Raw genomic sequence first — 19,413 nt, 5'->3', positions numbered from 1 at the left:
CGGGTACTTGGTTCACTGCTTCCTTTCGCGCCGGGTAACCGGAGAGCTGTGCGTCCATGTGCGCAGTGGCTGGGAATTGAAAGACCTCTGAAATACAAAAATCCGAGCCGTAAACAGAGCTTTCGAAATGGATGCGTTGATTGAGGCCCTTCGGGGAACAATGGACCCGAATCTGCGGGAGGCCGCAGAGCGACAGCTGAATGAGGTAAAAGTTGAGATCAACTGTTTTTGCGGTGATGTCACAGTGGTGGCGCGGTCCTGATTCGGGCCTCGGCCGTGCGCCCACAACAGAAAGATGGTGCGATCACGCAAGCTGGGCTCCGCTGGCTTTACATTGACAGACCAAGTGTGAAAAGTCTCCTTTGATGTAAATGGTCTTCTAGACATTTTCGCCACACCTTAAAACAACAAGAACTAAGTGGCGCTTTTTCAAATGGCGATGACACTCTCGTACCATAAATCGTCACTAGCTACATCTAAAACCAGCTGTGTTGCTAATGCTAAACACGCTAACCGTTTCTGTTTGCTGAACAGATTATACAATTCGTTTTAACACTATTTTATTTCAACTTGAGCCCATATGAACACGGAAACTACATCGAATGATATGGGTAGTTCGTCCAATATGAAGTTAAACCGTCAAAATGAGGAGCAAGTCCTAGTTGTGGTATTCTACAGCAGGATGTATAGCTATGCGGCTAATGTCAGTCCGCTAACTTAGCGCCGCTACATAGCTGCTGCTCACGTGTCACTGTGATGTGCTGAGAATTGAACATTGTGTTTCAGAACAAAAATGCATCTTTTTTTCTAGGCAAATACTGTATGTCGTAGTTTTTTCGGTACTATCGTATCGTATAGTTTTTTACAGCTTCAAATAAAATGTTATCACATAGCTTAGAACCAGTTGAATTAAAGTTAACAAAAGTTAGCTAAGTTTGCACTTAGCCACCGGTTAGCTAGCGTTTAACCTTCCAATTTCTGTGAAATAAAGAAGTTTCATAAAATCTGGTGGTTGACTAAAGTATAACTGGGATCAAAACTTTAATTTGTGAAGTCTTAATGACTCAAGTGTTTTTCCAGTCATCACATCAACGCCCATTTCAAAAACTGGGATGGAAACTAGCCAGTTGTGCTTCTGCTTCAATTTTTTAATTTATTCTCCATAATTTTAGGGTTTATGTAAACGTATCAGTGTTTTAATGTGCTTGTATTAGCTGGTATTTTGAACCACTCCTTGTTTGTAGAAAAGTTGTGGCAGAAAATTCCACTGGATATTCTGGTCTGGCAGAATGAGTCTAAAAATGTTATTGTGTTATGAACAGTTTTAGATGCTTTCTGATCCATGTTATTTTTAGGGACTGGAGTAGAGTAGCGGAAGGTGAAGACTCTCACTGCCCAGTGTTTCTCCTCCATGATAATGAAGTGTTTGATCTGAGCTACTTTAAAGTTCCCTAGGTCATCCCTGTCTTGGAGATATCCATTTCAGAATTTCCTTGATGGTGAATGCCATTAAAGAGTGATACATCACCCAATTAAGAACTGAAAGCTTTGTCTTGGACTTATTTTACAAAACTGAGTCAAGAAACCAGATGCATCTAACATTCTTGTGCAGTCTGGAGCAGGACGAGGCAATGTAGATGGAAAACGAATCAATGACTGACATTGTAATGGTTTGCGGCGAGAGACTGGTTTGGCGTCGGGCTGTAATGGGTTAAAATTGTAGAGGAAAACACTGAGCAGAGCAGCTGTACTAGAGTATGATCAAAAACAGCTGTTCAAAGTGGTCAAATGGTTAAAAACGCACACACTCAAAAAAGTGTCCCTGTTTGATTTAAGACCTTAATCTGTGGTGTGCAGAGGTCCGAATGATGGTGACATCATAGATCTGGATCTTATTGCTAAAAATGCGGCATCCGGGTTACTGACTAGTACCAGGAGATGTGAACACATCATGCCTGTCTTGGCATCCCTACACTGGCTTCCAGTCTCCTTTAGAATTTCGTTTAAAGTTCTGTTGTTTGTTTTTAAATGTTTAAATGAGTTGGCACCACGATATCTATTGATCTGATCCATCCTTATGTTCCCTCGAGGAACCTTCGGTCAGCACAGCAAGGACTGCTGGTCGTTCCCAAACACCGACTAAAATCTCGAGGGGGGTCGTGCTTTCTCGGTACTGGGGCCGAGGCTCTGGAATGAGCTACCTACATGTGTCCAACAGGCCACCACGCTCGGCAATTTTAAGAGCCGTCTGAAAACACACTTTTATTCTTTGGCTTTTACTCAAGAGGAGTCTCGTTAATGGGTGGCTTTGCACTTTTTGCTCCCTCACCTAGATTTTATCCACATGTTTTTGTAGGTTTTTAAATGGTTTTATATGTTTTTATTTCTTTATGTTCATTTCTGTTGTGCAGCGCTTTGTTTGGTCCTTGGGCCATGTGAAGGTGCTATATAAATAAAGTTAAGTAGTAGTAGTAGTAAACAGGAGTTGTCCAAAATTTAGAAATCATGTCCATTGCTTATGTTTCTAGCCAGATTATCATTTTCAGTTAGAATGACAAGTAACCTTTATTCTTTATGGTAACTTCTAGAGTCTTAGACCCCCCCACCCCCCCAAAGGTGCTTTACATTACAATCACCCATTTACACACCCATTCACACCCTGGTGGGAAGAAGCTACAAAGTAGCCACAGCTGCCCTGGGGCACACTGACTGAGACAAAGCTGCTAAGCACAGGCGCCACGGGTCCCTTTGACCACCACCAGCAGTTAAAGTGTCTTGCGCAAGGACACAACGGCAGCATTCTCTGGCAGGAGCCAGGATCGATCCTACAACCTTCAGATAACTGGACAATCCACTCTACCTCCTGAGCTGCTGCTAGATTTTTTTAGAAAAAATCTGTCTGCAAATTCAAAGCCCTTGATGTTCCACACTTCTTTGTTTGTTTCCAATACAAATTACAAATGTTCCTTTTTTCCCAACAGTTTCCATTAAATTAATAATTTGTATCCTGCCAAATGTTTAATGTGAGGCTCTATTCAAGTAGACAAACACCTGTGTGCTTGTTTCTGGCTTTGCTCAGCCTTCTATTTCTTCCACCCACATGTGTATTGATAGTGATGGTTCAGTTGGATGGCATAGCTAAGAGAATCCTCTAGCAGTTAGTTGGACCTTTCTTGTCTCTAGCTTAAATGAAATAAAAACATATCATGTAGACTGAATGTACAGTTTTAAGTTAAGGCTTAAAGGTGCAATATGTAAGAACTCTACAGTGAAATAATCACAAACCAGTCTCATTCTTCAGTCATGCCAGAAGGAAGATTACATTGAAACTGATTTCCTTCTCAGCCGGCTGGGGGGGTTGTCAGTTCTCCTTTTAAAATGGTCTAAGACGGACGTAGACACTGTTTAAAATCTGTTTGCTCGCGAGGTTATCGAGTATATGCTGGCTAACACAACAGCAATGGCATTAGTAATTCGAATCCGGCAGGTAAAAAGCTCTAGAGTTTTTTTTTTGAAGATCCAAAACTAATAAAATCAGCAGCCCAACGTTATTTCTTGTACTCCAGAGAAGCCACAGCATCTTTTTGTTTTTCCACTAAGGCTAAAGGCTAACATTGAGTCAACAATGCTACCGGTGAATTAGAAGCTAATGGTCGGCTCTAAAAATACCTCAAGCTACTTTTTTCATTGCCAACAAACTGATATACAGTTAAATGAATGTGTGAAGTGAATAACGATTCAAACGTGGCGTTTAGCTTTAATGAGTCATTCAGAACTACAACAGCAAGACGGAAAACAACAACCCTTCCTTTAATGTCAGACTATCGTAATGTACTACCGTAATGACCGTAGTATGTGCTCACTACCGTAAAACACCCAAGAGTGCTAACAACAAATATGACAATGTATCTACTTACCAACTTACTGGGTATGACTCGCTGTTGCTTGGCATCTAGAATCTTCTGGTGCTGCTGATCTGTAACTGTGAAACTCACTGGACCACCAGGAAATAGTAACTTTTTTCTTTGAATAATTGGCTGCAGTAAGCACATTTGATCACAGCGTGTTATTACTTCAGTCTTACAAATTGACCCCCATCCCCCAATATATATAACTAAAGACCCCACATCTTATCTATATGCGATTCAGAGCTGCTGAAAACACTATTTTAATACATCTGGTTTTCGTATGTTGATGACAATCAGCTGCTTTTGATTCTTTTCCAGGCTTACACACATGTAACCTTCATGTCCACTCTGCTGCAAATCACCATGTCCAATGACCTCGATTTGCCCGTCAGACAAGCAGGTAAGACTGACACTTTTTATTTGACTGTCACTAGCGTGCTCTTTAATCCACTGTTGCGCACTGAAAAGTGATTTTTGACGCCCAAACAAAAATTGTACACAGAACTTCACAAAGGCAGCTCTGCAAATAGATAATTGGAGCCTTTTCTTGCACACGAAAAGATAAATCTTATCATGTATCCCAGGAAGGCTGTTTGTTTTGGAGCAAGCAAAAGACCAGAGTATAGAAGATGAGTTGAGTCGGACAGGATCTAACGGGTTGCCAGACATCTGAACAGATCAGAGTGAACTCGCCTGGTTTTAGCATTTATAGAAGCGTTTCTTGTTAACATAAAAATGGTTTACAAAGACAACAAACGAAGCCGATCTGTTGAGCTGGAGCTGGGTTTGCTTAGATATGTATTTCAGCTGTGTTAGAGGATCAGCTCCTACAGACTTTTGGAATAATGTCATCTGATGTCTGTTACTAATGCAGTTTGTCTGAATTTAGGAAGTTCATATCTCTGTCAATAGGATCTGCCGTGTTTCACATCATCGTTTATACAATAAAGGGCAAATCGGGGTTATTTTTAGAGCGGGCAGTTCCTCGTGTCCATAAATCTGTTGAACTTACAGTAGCTTTGTGGTGGGGGTGGTGGGGGGATTCAGCCTTTATGTGCTGGATTATGACCACCTCGCCGGTAACGTAAACATTTGTGTCAGCATTCTGACGTCTGGCCCTCACATCTCTGCTCTGTCGAATGCCTCTGCGTGCACGTCAGATCTGAGCGAAGCTCCATGCTACAAATGTAAACTCACACTGGTGCCACATTCAAGACCACACATGGAAGAATTTAATTCCTTATGGGAGCTTGAGCTTTAGAGAGTTCTGAGTAGGTAGACCAATATACCATTTTTTTTTAATGTCAGCCAACGATATTTTTCCTCAAAGCCAATTTAAAGGTGTTGAACACTCATTTAATCGATGCATTTGCAGTGGTATCTAGTAGGAATGAATGCCTTGTAAGTTGTGGTCTGGGAGGGACAAAATATGCTGGTGCACCATTTTCAGGAACTAGAAGTGAGTCACATCACTGTTGAGCTTCAGACGGCAGGTTTTGGAGTTTTATTTCCTGATATTTGGACATCTCGCCTCGGATTGGCTAACAGCAACACAACTGTGCCACTGACTCCTCTGCAACATTGATGTTTTATCTCCACAAATAACACAAGCCTGGAGGAGCTTCTGCCATGGTGGCGTTGCTAATGCTAAGGGTTAGCTTCTACTAGCTGAGCTGTTCTCTGCTGTTTCTGGACGCTAAACCAACAGCAGCCTTCCCCGTCACGAGTTGAGATGGGTGAGTCCATGAATGTTGAGAGACAGTGTGACGTAGATCGGTCAGGCTTTTCAAATCCTAGAGTTTCACCTTCTACTTTCTGTCAGAAGCTAATGCAGGAGATGGGTGTAGGATATAATTTTCTTGTTCAGCCTGCATGAAAAACTCAGTGTGACTGGTCATGCCCGAACAGAAATAATCATTAGAAAATGGGTTTTCACGTGTAGCGCACCTTTAAAGTCGGGTACATCCTTAAGCAGCCCGGTGCAGGATTGAATTTAAATGTATTTTTACGTTCAACAATAACATTTGGTCTAAATCAGGAGTGGGGAACCCTGGTCCATCGAGGGCCGCTATCCAGCATATTTTAGTTTCAACCCTGAATCATCACACCTGATTTCAATCAGCAGGTGATCAACGGACTTCTGTAGAGCCTGATGAGCTGCTGAACAGGTGGGTCAACGACAGAATCAGCAGTGTTGGAGCAAAGACGTGCAGGATACCGGCCCTCAAGGACCAGGGTTCCCCACTCCTGCTCTAAATGAACTTTATTTAGGTGTCTCATTTAACACTAAAGTGCACAAATTGACGATTTAAGTTAGTTGAATTCAGAGTTAAAAAAAAAAGATTCAGCTTCATCAATTTTGTGCATCAACTGATTTTAGTGACATTTTAGAATGGAAAATAAGGTGGGAAACGGCTGGAAATAGGCCACAACAATCGGGAGTACATATCGGCCGTCGGCTAACCACGGGTTAGCGTTAGCTCTGTTTAACACTGGAAGCATCAGCGGCGCGGAGCGGCAGTGGAACATTTTACTCATGAGCTTCAATGCGGTCCGTTATACACCAGGAGAGTCTTGGCCACAGAACAGCTTCCTCGCTGGACTCGCGAGATCTCAAAGTCCATCGAGACTTTCATCATCCCCCTCGCTTGACTAGTGAGATCACAAGATCTCGAGACTTCAAAGGTCACGGTTTGTTTATGCAATCTGCCATTAAACCAAAAAGAAGGAAATCACGTTTGATATCGCTGTTTTGTCATGTATGATGCTCCTCTCCACTGCCAGGATTAAAAGCATGAAAAACAAGCTGCTTTGCTTCTCAGATGACGCTGGGAGTAAATAAGCTGTTCGGTCACACGTAAACTACATATATATATATATATATATATATATATATATATATATATATATATATATATATATATATATATATATATATATATATATATATATATATATATATATAAGAAATTGTGTCACTGCAGTGCTTTTATTTTGTAAATTACCAGGATTTTACACTGAAATCGTATGTTTTCCTGTCTAGCCCTATGTTAACTGCAGAAATTCACGTGTCCCAGAAGCGACTCGCTGCAAAAGTAGAACACGAACCCATCTTGGGGGGACGTGCCAGAAGATATCTGCATCGCAGCTGGTTTGAATCACCCCCATAGACTGTAACGCATTCTATTTGAAGCAGCGACGTTCCGTGCCGCTGATGCTTTCAGTGTGAGATAGGGGTTGCACGTCTGTGTTGGCAGTAGAAAAAACAGTCGTTGGTCTCTAGTTCTGAGTTTGTACAGCTGAGGTTGAACTATTATAACCCATGCTTACTGTTACGTGGCCTGATGGTGGCATTTTGTGCTCTTGAGTGTTCCTGACCTTTTATGCCCTCTTCCTCTGTAGGAGTGATTTACCTTAAGAACAAGATAATCCAGCACTGGAGTGATGGGGACGGTTCAGGCACAGAGACGCTTGTTAATAACATCCCAGAGGCAGACAGGCAGTTCATTCGAGACAACATAGTGGAGGCGATCATCCAGTCCCCCGACCGCATCAGGTAACCACAAACTCTGCAGGCAGCGTCCGAAATTAACACTCGCCGCTCGCCAAATGCGAGCAAATTGCTCCATTTGGCGAGTAAATTTTTGAGCTCTATCTGCCGCATAGCGAGTAAATGTTTGCACCAAATTAGTTATGTTTTTATCAGCCATCTTCCATGGATTTCTGTGATACTCCTCCCGCATGCATGCAACGTACACAAACGTACGCGAAACGTGAACGCCGCTTCCAACGTCCTTTCCGCCTATCCCATTCAATCAGTTTATCAAGTTAGCGGTTAGCTTCTTGTTAAAACTAGCGGTGAAATGTGGCGGTTTTTAACTGGAGTCAGCCAGCCTTCCAAAAGAAAACTCGTCGAACTGGAAGAAAACCCACCAGAAGTGGAGATGGAGGAGTCGTAAGACACCGGCTACTTTATGAACCAGAATCTGCGCAGATGAGCTGCACCGTTTGCCGCCAGCGCGCTCGAGAAGAACTGCAACAACTCGTTTGTCATAGGAAGTAAGACAATGAAGCTGGAGACTATTCGGGAACATGAAAACAGCAAATGCCATAGACCCTTTTACTGTTTGTAAACAATATGACGTCAGCGAGAATGCGCGAGCAGCTTGGCAACAGAGAATGGCGTTGTGTCAGGCTTTATCAAGCTACGCTGCGGGGTTATCACCGGCAAATCTTGAATGTTATATTATTAAACTCACTTTAACGAATGGCAACAGACTCCCAGATCCCTGTGGCATTATGGAATGGGTGGAAGATGTAGGTGCGTGGCCAGATATCCAGTGGCCCGATATATATACGTTTGTAGTGGAGAGGCCCAGTAAGTACACACGTGAGAAGCTACGGGCATACAAATCGTTAGATGCATACAACTATGTTTTGTCTGTGGCCACGTACAGAAAGTTAAACATCACGACATAGACTCTGAGTTTTACGTCTTGAAGGCAGAAGTCCTTCCTAGCCAAAGACAAGGATACAAGACTGCTATGTACGAGGCTTGGGTCATAGTAAACAAACCAGAGAACTACGTCTTCACAGCCAACTGTACCTGCATGGCAGGGTGAGTATAGCATAGGTTTCTTTTCTTAGCGTGCTCAGAGTACAATCGTGTTAATTTTAGAGAAATACAGTTTATACTACTATGCAGTGGGAAAATACAGATGAATTAGAATGAAATGTTAATTTGAAGCATGAAATAAAGCGTATAAATTTATATGTAATCTTAGTACATAATTACCTTACCTGATATAAAATGGGCGCTACAAACTCGAGCATTTCGGATCGTGTTTTCAGTCGAGTTTTCATCAACCCTTTTGATGGCCTGCAGCCACAGACGCCTCCGATTTTGTTGAAATGGATGTGCTCCCTTCGGAATTCTGTAAAGTTTCAGTCCACTGCTTGAAGAGAAGCGATTCTGGCATCCATACACGCAACAACCCGACATGTTTATGTGCTCAGAACTTCAAAACAAAGGGTCTAAAACGCTGTTTTAGTATCGAGTGTGAATGAGGAAGCCTTCACTCTCGTTGCCAGGCTGCGTGTGCAACTTTTGATGACTTAGGTAGTAAAAGGGTCTGAATTGCCTACACATCCATGTCCCGGGCTCAATCTGAGTCTCTACTGGTGACACCCACGGTCTCGGCGCTAATGGCTATGTCAGAGAAAACGAGGAGTGACTAGATTTCAGTGAAAGAGTTCATAAAAACATTTAAAATAAATAGTAAAATGACAAAAGAGTTGTTTTTCTTATTAATTGATGTTTTAATTATTTTGTCACGCCTCTCTGTTTGGAATCAACATAATATAGAATAACATGCTTTAGGTAGGTCTAAATCATTTAGAATTTTGGCCGGTAGATTTTCTTCATCTACCAGCCAACTCGGCCGGTGAGTCAAACATTTTATTTCGGGCCCTGCCTGCAGGCGTTCTGCAGCTGCAGCAACATCTGTTCCTGTTTCCTTGCTTATATTATTGAGTCGCTTTCTAAAGCTGCTCTTTTGAACTTGATCAGGGTCCAGCTGACAACGTGCATCCACCACATAATCAAGCACGACTACCCCGCAAGGTGGACGGCCATCGTGGACAAGATAGCCTTCTACCTGCAGTCCGACAACAGCCTAGGATGGCTGGGCATCCTGCTCTGTCTCTACCAGCTCGTCAAAAACTACGAGTGAGTCGGAGCTCAGGAAAGTCCTAATATGAAACTCGAAAGCTTCGCGTAACTGTCTTCCGTTTACTCGACACAGATATAAGAAACCAGAAGAGCGACAACCCGTCGTCTCTGCCATGCACGTCTTCATGCCCATGCTGAAAGATCGCTGCGTCCAGCTGCTCCACGACCACTCCAGCGAGTCGGTCCTCATACAGAAACAGATCTTCAAGATCCTCTACGCTCTCTTCCAGGTGATTTGAGTTTAAATCGAAATCTGTGTTGGAGCGTTAATTTTTTAAATCTCAGCCTCAACCCTCTGCCCCCTCCTCTAGTACAACCTCCCATTGGAGCTCATCAACAGACAGAATCTCACAGAGTGGATGGAGATCCTGAAGAACGTAGTGGACAGAGAAGTGCCCCAGGTAAGAGAGACAGAATAATTTAGGTGGTTTCACATGGCCCCTGATTTTATTTTTAGAATAGTGGAACTTGGTCTCCAACTGGCTCTTGATGTAGATCAGCGTCCAGTCCTGGTCCTTCAGGGCCACCGTAAGTTTTTCTTCTTCAACACACCAGATTTGGATCAGCGGGTGATTATCAGGCCTCTTCTGAACAGGGAAACAACTAAAACATGCTGGAAGGGGGTCCTCCAGGATCAAGCATGGTCATCACTGGTGTAGATGAGACACATTTATGTCCAGATTCTTACCAACACGCCTCGCAGTGCAAACAAAGTCACCATAAAATATGTGCATTTATGTAATCGTTGTCGGAGTTCACCCAGCCAATCTCACAAATGTTCTGTGGATTTGGAGAAGGCATTAACCGCATCCCTCTGGGGGGGGGTAATGGGCACCGGGCTCCTCGGTACAGGCTGTTAGGTCCCTGTATGACCGGTGTCAGAGCGTGGGCCGCGTTACTGGAGGTAAGTCGAACTCGTTCCCAGTGAGGCCTAGTCCACGTGTAGCCGTTTTTTTTTTTTTTTTTTTAAACGAATATCCGCCCCTCCAAAAACTTGCATCCACACCACCTCGTTTTAAAAAAACTCTGTCCACACGTACCCGGATAAATACGTTGTTAAGGACATGCCAGACCTGTAGGCGGCAGTACTTCCCCCGTTCTTAACCTCGTCCTTCGTCTGTGGTCTTCCGCAAGGAGCAGTAATTCCGCTTGCAAAAACAAACAAGCAAAAAGCGCTTGGACAATTGATAAAGCGAGCACAGCTCTGAGGACATCCATGCTGTCGGCTAGTGTAAACACAGGTCGCACACGTGATGTCAGCATGTTTTTGTCGCGGAAAGTGACGTTGCGGACCTTAAAACTCCGGTTTTGTCTGTCCACACGCAGACACCCAAAACGGAGAAAAAGCAGATTTTCACTTTGGCCGGAGTTTTTAAAAAGATCCGTTTTTGTGTGAAAAAACTCCGTTTTCGTGTGGATGACAGGCCAAAACGTAGAGAAATATCTACGTTTTGGCAGATCCCCGGCTACGTGTGGACAGGGCCTGAGAGTTGGACTCCACCCGCTGCCCTTTGTCACCGATCCTGTTCATAACTTTTATGGACAAGATTTCTAGGCGCAGCCAAGGTGTTGAGGGGATCCGTTTTGGTGGTCTACGGATTGAGTCGCTGCTTTTTTGCAGATGATGTGGTGCTTTTGGCTTCATCAGAACGTGATCTCCAGCTTTCGCTGGAGCGGTTCGCAGCCGAGTGTGAAGCAGCTGGGATGAGAATCAGCTCCGCTAAATCCGAGACCACGGTCTTGAGTCAGAAAAGGGTAGAATGCCTTCTCCGGGTCAGGGATGAGGTCCTGGCCCAAGTGGAGGACTTAATTATTTCGCAGTCTTGTTGATGAGTGAGGGGAAGATGGAGCGTGAGATCCGTAGGTAAGCCAGAAGGCAAAGCTCTCGATTTACCGGTTGATCTACGTTCCTACCCTTACCTACGGTCACGAGCTTCTGTGGTGACCGAAAGAATGAGATGGTGGATAAAAGCGGCCAAAATGAGTTTTCTCCACAGCGTGGCTGGGCTCTTCCTTCAAGTTAAGGTGAGAAGCTCGGTCGTCTGCGAGATGCTCTGACTAGATCTGCTGCTCCTCCGCGTTGAAAGGAGCCAGTTGAGGTGGCTCAGGCATCTGATCAGGACGCATCCCTGGTGAGGTTTTCCAGGCACTTCCAGCTGGGAGGAGACTTAAAGGGAAGACTCAGGACAAGCTGGAGGGACTCTGTCTCTCTGCTGGCCAGGGAACGCCGTGGGGTTCCCCCGGAGGAGCTGGCCCAAGTGGCTGGGGAGAGGGCAGTCTGGACCTCTCGGCTTGGGCTGCTGCTTCTGCAACCTGAGCCATGAATAAGTAGATGAAAACAAATGGATTGATTTATTCAATTATAAAAAGGACATTTTTGTGTCCCACAAGGACGATTTTGGTCCTGGTCTCAAAGTGTGCACTTGTGTCTGCAGGAGACGATGCAGGTGGATGAAGACGAGAGGCCCGAGCTGCCGTGGTGGAAGTGTAAGAAGTGGGCTCTTCACATCCTGGCTCGGCTGTTCGAGAGGTAAAGATTCAAAACACCGTTGAAATGAATAGTCCAGACCCGTTTCACATTCCTTGCGTGAATGCTGCAGGTATGGAAGTCCAGGAAACACAACCAAAGAGTACGCAGAGTTTGCTGAACTTTTCCTAAAAGAATACGCCGTTCCTGCTCAGCAGGTAAGACCCACGCCAGAATGTGAGCAGGGCTTTCCCCGCTGAGGTGAGAGGGAGTTTTCCTCGTGACGCTGGTGAGCAGAAGTGTTTTCTCGTGCGTTTGTCTAACAGGTGCTGTTGAAAGTCTTATTCGTGTACAAGGAAAAGCAGTACGTGGCTCCACGAGTGCTCCAGCAGGCACTCAACTTCATCAACCAGGGAATTGCACACGCTCTGACATGGAAAAACCTCAAGCAACACATGCAGGTGCAAAAATGAGCGGGAAACGTGTCCGAATTCTGATTATGGGATGTTTTAAAGTAACGGCGCTGTAAATAAATGGTGCCCAGAAGCATTAAGTGATTTCATCCCGATGTTTTCTTTAGTTTTACAACATTTTAGTTACTTGTGTTAAGTCTCTTCCCGTTTTGTTTCTCAGGGCATCATCCAGGACGTGGTTTTCCCCCTCATGTGTTACACAGACTCCGACGAGGAGCTTTGGCAGGAGGACCCGTACGAGTACATCCGCATGAAGTTTGGTGAGCAGAGGGGGTCTGCGCTCGTCATCTCGAAGGAATTCGGTGCAAATGTGACCTAACTGTCCCGTTTTGTCTCGCCATCACTCTAGATGTCTTTGAGGACTTCATCTCTCCGACAACAGCTGCTCAAACGCTCCTCTTCACTGTCTGCAACAAGAGGAAAGAAGTGAGTGGAGGAGTTGTGAACGAGTTCCCACCAAAAATGTTTTCTTTAGTTTAAAAATAAACAAATGTGTTGTTTGTGTTCCGTTTAGGTGCTGCAGAAAACCATGGGCTTCTGTTACCAGATTCTCACCGATCCCGCTTCTGACCCCAGGAAAAAGGACGGCGCCCTGCATATGATAGGCTCTTTAGCTGAAATCCTCCTAAAGGTGAACGGATCCGTCAAACGCCCACGGGTTTTCCACTGCAGCCGTTTCCAGACCTGCAGGATGAATGTGTGTAAAGAATCTGAAACCTGTTTTTATTTGTCCTTCCACAGAAAAAGATTTACAAAGACCAGATGGAGTTCATGCTGCAGCAAAACGTCTTCCCCTTGTTCGGTAGTGAGCTGGGCTACATGAGAGCCAGAGTGAGTGTGGCTCACCGTCGCCTCGTCCCAAAGCCTCGCAGCCTTCTGACCCGACTCGTCTGCGTTTCTCCTCTTAGGCCTGCTGGGCGTTGCATTACTTTTGTGAGGTGAAGTTCAAAAGCGATCAGAACCTGCAGACCGCCGTTGAGCTGACCCGAATCTGCCTGATTAACGACAACGAGATGCCCGTGAAGGTGGAGGCCGCCATCGCCCTGCAAGTTCTCATCAGCAACCAGGAGAAAGGTGAGGAGGGTGGAGCAGGAGGAGGAGGTGCAGCAGCAGCAGCTCGGTTTGAACTGGATTCCAGTTTTCTGAGTTTTATTTAATTTGTCCATCAGCCAAAGAATACATCGCCCCCCACATCCGGCCGGTGATGCACTCCCTCCTGAACATCGTCAGGGAGACGGAGAATGACGATCTCACTAATGTTATACAAAAGATGATCTGCGAGTACAGCGAGGAGGTCGCCCCGATCGCGGTGGAGATGACGCAGCACTTGGTGAGTGCTGCTTGAGGAGATGACGTAACTTCCTGTCTCTATGGAAGCTGTGATTTGCACCACTATTGTGTAATATCGTTTTATTTCTAAGCTTTTGGGACTCCGCTGTGGCTAAAATGTGATCCAGTGTTTTTCTTTTAAATTGAGCATCAAGTGAGATCCTCTAATTTCTCTCGTAAGTTCTTTGCACAGCCTGATGATTTGCTCTCTGTCAGGCGATGACGTTCAACCAGGTGATTCAGACGGGGCCCGAGGAAGAGGGAGGCGACGACAAGGCTGTGACGGCTATGAGCATCCTCAACACTATCGACACGTTGCTAAGTGTGGTGGAGGACCACAAAGAGGTCAGCAGCACAGTCGTAGAGAACGCATACACACACACACACACACACACACACACACACACATGTAGGTTCTCTTAAGAGCTGATTGCTCAGCTCGATGACACTTCATCTGCAGAAGCATCTCCGGTCTGCTGCAGGGTTCCTGCCAACTCGCTTGCACCACCCACCGACTCCTGGGAACACGCTCTGTTCTCGCCATGTTGGAAATGACTCAGAAGCTGAGGCAGGAGCTAGAAATAGTGCCGGGGCACGACGCCACCGTGTCTGCTGATGCGCTGCTGGTGCCCACAGCCAAAGTATCATTAGCCGTTTGACCAAACACCCGAGGATTCTGGGTTGCATAACAGTTCCGAAGTGAACGTGCACATTTGTGTTCCACTAATGGGACGCCGTTGTAATAGTATGGCAGACTGAAACAAGACGATTCCCGTCAGACCACAGTGTTTTAACTGTTACCTTTTCCATCTACCTGCAGATCATCCAGCAGCTGGAGGGCATCTGTCTGCAGGTGATTGGGACGGTGCTGCAGCAACATGTCTTGGGTAAGCACAGCCAGTCCAACCTGAGCTCCCACATTCCACTCGCATCAAAAATCCGTCCGCTGGCCTAAAGAGCAACCCGCCGATGATGAACAGATCGCATTGACCTCCAGTGACTCTGCCTGCTCCCCCTTTCTCAGAATTTTATGAGGAGATCCTGTCCCTGGCGCACAGCTTGACCTGTCAGCAGGTGTCGCCACAAATGTGGCAGCTCCTTCCACTCCTGTACGAAGTCTTCCAGCAAGATGGGTTCGACTACTTCACAGGTAGGAGGGAACAGAGACGGTTTAAAGCGGCTCGGCTCTGTTTGTTTTTCGTTCAGTATCTAGAGTTTGGGTCTAAAGAGGTCGCGTGAGTGTGTAAACAAAGACTTGTTCTGCAGATATGATGCCTCTCCTTCACAACTACGTCACGGTGGACACAGACACGCTCCTGTCTGACACCAAATACCTGGAGATGATGTACAACATGTGCAAAAAGGTGGCGAATGGATGCATCTTTATTTAAACGACATGCACGAATAAAGCGATTTAACGGGGTGGGTTACCTACGCAGGTACTGACGGGTGATCCAGGTGAGGACCCAGAGTGCCACGCAGCCAAGCTGTTGGAGGTGATCATCCTGCAGTGCAAAGGTCGTGGCATTGATCAGGTCAGAGTCTAATGGACGTCTACATCCCACACACACACACACACGGATCTCCGATGTAGAACCCAAACGTCTCGCTCTGCTGCTGCAGGTCGTGCCCATGTTTGTGGGGACTGCGTTGGAGCGTTTGACTCGGGAGGTGAAGACGAGTGAGCTGAGGACCATGTGTCTGCAGGTGGCCATCGCTGCACTTTATTATAGCCCCCCTCTGCTGCTCAACACCCTGGAGAATGTCCGCTTTCCCAACAACACCGAGCCAATCACCAACAACTTCATCACCCAGTGGCTTAAAGACGTCGACTGCTTCCTTGGGTGAGATATTTTCGTTTTCCATGTTGCAGAATCCCAGCTTTGGGATTTTCTGTTGATCGGGACAAATGAGTCATCTCAATCTGTTAGCCGGGTTTACAGGAGTGACATCTAGTGGGGAAATATTTGGGAGCGCTGCTAACTTCTTCCTCTCACAGCCTCCACGACAGGAAGATGTGCATTTTGGGACTCTGTGCCCTCATCGACCTCGAGCACAGGCCTCAGGCTGTCAACCAGGTGGGCGGCCAGCTGCTTCCAGCAGCCATCCTTCTGTTCAGCGGCCTCAAGAGGGCGTACGCCTGTCGAGCAGAGCACGAGAACGATGATGAAGACGACGAGGAAGACGGGGAAGAGGAGGAAGATAATGGTAAATGTTGGCGTTGCCTAGGGACCTTTGACATTTGAATCGATCCGGTACTAATTCCCGGTACCTACGAATCAATACCGGTACCAGTTTTCGATACTTTTGAGTGTTTATTATTTTAATTATCTTTTATAATTAAATATATATTTTTCTCAATATATAACAATATTTGATAAATATCACGATAAATAACATACAACTGATTGTATTTTAACATCGTCCTTGTAGTTTTATAAGCTGATAATTAAACTGAAGCAAACATCTTTACTGTGAACTAAATTTACTGTGTATCTTCATTCCTTTTGCAGTCTTTTTTCATTTGACTTTTCCTACTGGGAAGTTAGAATTTCCGAGGAGAAAGCAAACGCACCATTAGCTGATAACAATAGTGGTATAGGAAGCTAACATATCAAGCTAACGTTATCTTAAACAGTTTATTTCGCTGCTGGAGCAGATTAAAATGATGATGCCTCACACTTAGATCGTTGTCGCTGGTTTCATCTTCACCCAATCACTCGTCGCATTTAGTAAAGTGAAGCCAAACTTTAGAGCGCGTTCATGTTCTTCTAGTCGGAATTTCGGAGTTCCGAGGAGAAAGCGAACGCACCTTTAGCAAAACGGAAGCTAACAAATCAAGCTAACGTTATCTTAAACAGTTTATTTAACTGCTGGAGCAGATTAAAATGATGATGCCTCACACTTAGATCGTTGTCGCTGGTTTCATCTTCACCCAATCACTCGTCGCATTTAGTAAAGTGAAGCCAAACTTTAGAGCGCGTTCATGTTCTTCTAGTCAGAAATTCGGAGTTCCGAGGAGAAAGCGAACGCACCTTTAGCAAAACGGAAGCTAACAAATCAAGCTAACGTTATCTTAAACATTATATTTACCTACCGGAGCAGATTAAGATGAGGATGTCTCACTTAGATCGTTGTCGCTGGTTTCATCATCACCCAGTTACCCATCACATTTAGTGAAGTGGACCCAAGCTTTAGCGTGCGTTCTTTCTACCATGCTGCTCTGTTTACAACTCGCTCGCAGCAACTGACGACATAACGCTCTTGCGCATGCGCAGCTGTCTAGGCAAGTTCTCGTTGTGAAGGACGGGTACCGAAACGAGGCACCGTTTCAAATGAAGTGAATCGGTGCTCGGTCGGTACTGTGGAATTCGGTCGGTACCTTAAAAAGAACCGAATTCGGTACTCATCCCTAGCGTTGCCTCAGCCATATTCGGTGCTCTCTGGTTTGATCGGATGTTTGAAGCTGCACTCTGTTTCATTCCTGCAGCCGAGCTGGGCAGTGACGAGGATGACATCGACGAAGAGGGTCAGGAGTACCTGGAGATGCTTGCAAAGCACGCAGGAGAGGATGGTGACGACGAGGACTGGGAGGAGGACGACGCGGAGGAGACGGCACTCGAGGGCTACACTACATCTGTAGATGACGAGGATAATTTTGTGGACGAGTATCAGATCTTTAAAGCCATACTACAGAGTAAGGAGTCAGCTCAAGGAGGGGAAAGCTGCTGCTAATCGGTGTTTAAGAATTTAAATCACTCACTGGTTTCACCTCTGATGCAGACATTCAGACCCGTGACCCGGGGTGGTACCAGGCACTGACGCAAGGCCTCGACGAGGAGCAGCGGAAACAGCTTCTGGACATCGGCACGCTCGCAGACCAGAGGCGGGCAGCACACGGTGAGCGCCGACTGAGACGAGCGAAACAGTGATGCTGCGCTAAAATCTCACAATAAAGCAATTTTCTACACGGCATTTATTCATTTACTCGTGTTTTTGTGGTGTGCAAAGAATAAAATGTGCATTTTCTGTTCTGTTGGCTAAGAAATTAGAGGAAAATAAACTTATTTCAAGGATAAGTCTATGAATCTTGAGTCTGGATGCAGATAAATCAGGAGTTGATGCTCTTGTGGAAAAATAAGAGCTGCTGATGAACAGTGGTACTCCTAAGGGGTTTTAAATGGTGGCCAGGCCCCCCCCTAGAACATTGCTGGCCACCCAACAGGCCAGCAATTTCATATTCACACAAATCCTACAGCAATCATCAATAAATAAATGTAAAACCGAATCATTTGTAAGTAAATACAATAAAAATGTTGCTGCTGCTCACCTTTTTCCAAAGAAGTACAAGTACCTGTTTTCATTTAAACTTTTCTGGGGCACCTCTGCTGATAAACGTGAGCTTGTGTCTAAAACAAATTTTAAAGTGTTTACACGACGGAGCAAAGCCACCTCATAATTCCACTCCCTCATAATTCCACTCATCTTCTTACAGAATCCAAGATGATCGAGAAACACGGCGGGTACAAGTTCACAGCTCCGGTGGTGCCATCTACTTTCAACTTTGGCGGCACCGCTCCGGGAATGAATTGAGTCATCTGTTCTACTTTTTTTTTTTTCCTTTTTTTTTTTTTTTTATTATTACTCTGTGACTGATTGTAGTGAAGTGAAAAACAAAAAAAAAGCTTGTGTTGTTCCCTTAAGTAGTGATTCCAGAACTGGTTCTTCTGAGTCATTCTTCAGTCTGTCAAATGGGAAATGGCTTCAGAAGATGTGGGGGAGAGCAACCAAACTGCAAACCCATGATGGCTCAGGAAGAAAACACGAAACAAAAACAAAGAAAGAAGGTGGGAGAAGAAGCTCTGAACAACACTGTCACCTGGAGCCCTTTATCTTTGTGTCGGGGGGGGGGGGGGGGGGGGGGGCTGTGTCGATGACTATTCTTCGTCTTCTTCCCAGTCAAACTAAATGGGTGGTTAACCGATAATGGAACAAAATACTTCATTATCACTGATGTGGCCGGTGGGCCGTGATAAGATTATACCTCTGGTTAGTGATGACATCTGCTCTACGTAAACTCGTGTTTATGAACATACAAGCCAAGGCTTTCAAGTATCCTTGGGGGGGAGGGGACACCAACCAGGGGCTTTTGTAAGGTATCAACAGCTGTATTCATATGTAGCATATTGGATAATTCATAGCACTATGTGATGCCTGATCTCTGTAAATTAATGACTAGCACTTTCATATTGTTCAGGTCTTCTAGCCTTCTGTATCAGACTGCAAATTTTTTTAAATTGAAGACTATTTAAAAAAGCGACGGGGGAACAGCTGTGTCTTTATTTTGCAAGTGACTTCGGGAACAGCTGGTCCTTGTGCATCCGGCTAGAGGGGATCAGTTGCAATTTGGAAATCGATTAATGTGGATGCTCTTGGTGTTCAATATGACTACAGGACAAGTGTTTGTGAGCACTGAGTGTAATCGGATACATCGTTGAAGCATGT

At 45.1% G+C, this 19,413-nt stretch overlaps 1 protein-coding gene across 1 annotated transcript; it reads left to right on the top strand.

Annotated features, from left to right (window-relative positions):
• Nucleotides 1–5: 5 nt before the first annotated feature.
• On the top strand, nt 6–18,623 carry ipo7 (importin 7). Its single transcript, XM_015953077.3, has 25 exons — nt 6–205; nt 4,227–4,308; nt 7,311–7,464; nt 9,478–9,636; nt 9,713–9,869; nt 9,951–10,040; nt 12,075–12,169; nt 12,240–12,324; nt 12,433–12,567; nt 12,740–12,839; nt 12,929–13,005; nt 13,094–13,210; nt 13,321–13,410; nt 13,488–13,653; nt 13,749–13,909; nt 14,125–14,253; nt 14,729–14,795; nt 14,933–15,058; nt 15,175–15,272; nt 15,348–15,443; nt 15,532–15,752; nt 15,908–16,116; nt 17,399–17,605; nt 17,692–17,808; nt 18,404–18,623. The coding sequence occupies exons 1-25, from the start codon at nt 128–130 to the stop codon at nt 18,499–18,501; spliced, it is 3,114 nt and encodes a 1,037-aa protein (XP_015808563.1). The 5' UTR covers nt 6–127; the 3' UTR covers nt 18,502–18,623.
• Nucleotides 18,624–19,413: the final 790 nt, after the last annotated feature.

Source organism: Nothobranchius furzeri, chromosome 9 (assembly GCF_043380555.1).
Source record: "Nothobranchius furzeri strain GRZ-AD chromosome 9, NfurGRZ-RIMD1, whole genome shotgun sequence".
Lineage (NCBI taxonomy): Eukaryota > Metazoa > Chordata > Actinopteri > Cyprinodontiformes > Nothobranchiidae > Nothobranchius > Nothobranchius furzeri.
The sequence above is the reverse complement of the archived record's forward strand: the minus strand, read 5'-3'. Positions and strand labels throughout refer to the sequence as shown.

Coding starts and splice junctions, on each gene's coding strand:
- ipo7 (XM_015953077.3), top strand. CDS start 128: ATGGATGCGTTGATTGAGGCCCTTCGGGGAACAATGGACCCGAATCTG. Junction 12,170..12,239: donor CTGGCTCGGCTGTTCGAGAG/GTAAAGATTCAA, acceptor TGAATGCTGCAG/GTATGGAAGTCCAGGAAACA. Junction 17,606..17,691: donor CTTTAAAGCCATACTACAGA/GTAAGGAGTCAG, acceptor CCTCTGATGCAG/ACATTCAGACCCGTGACCCG.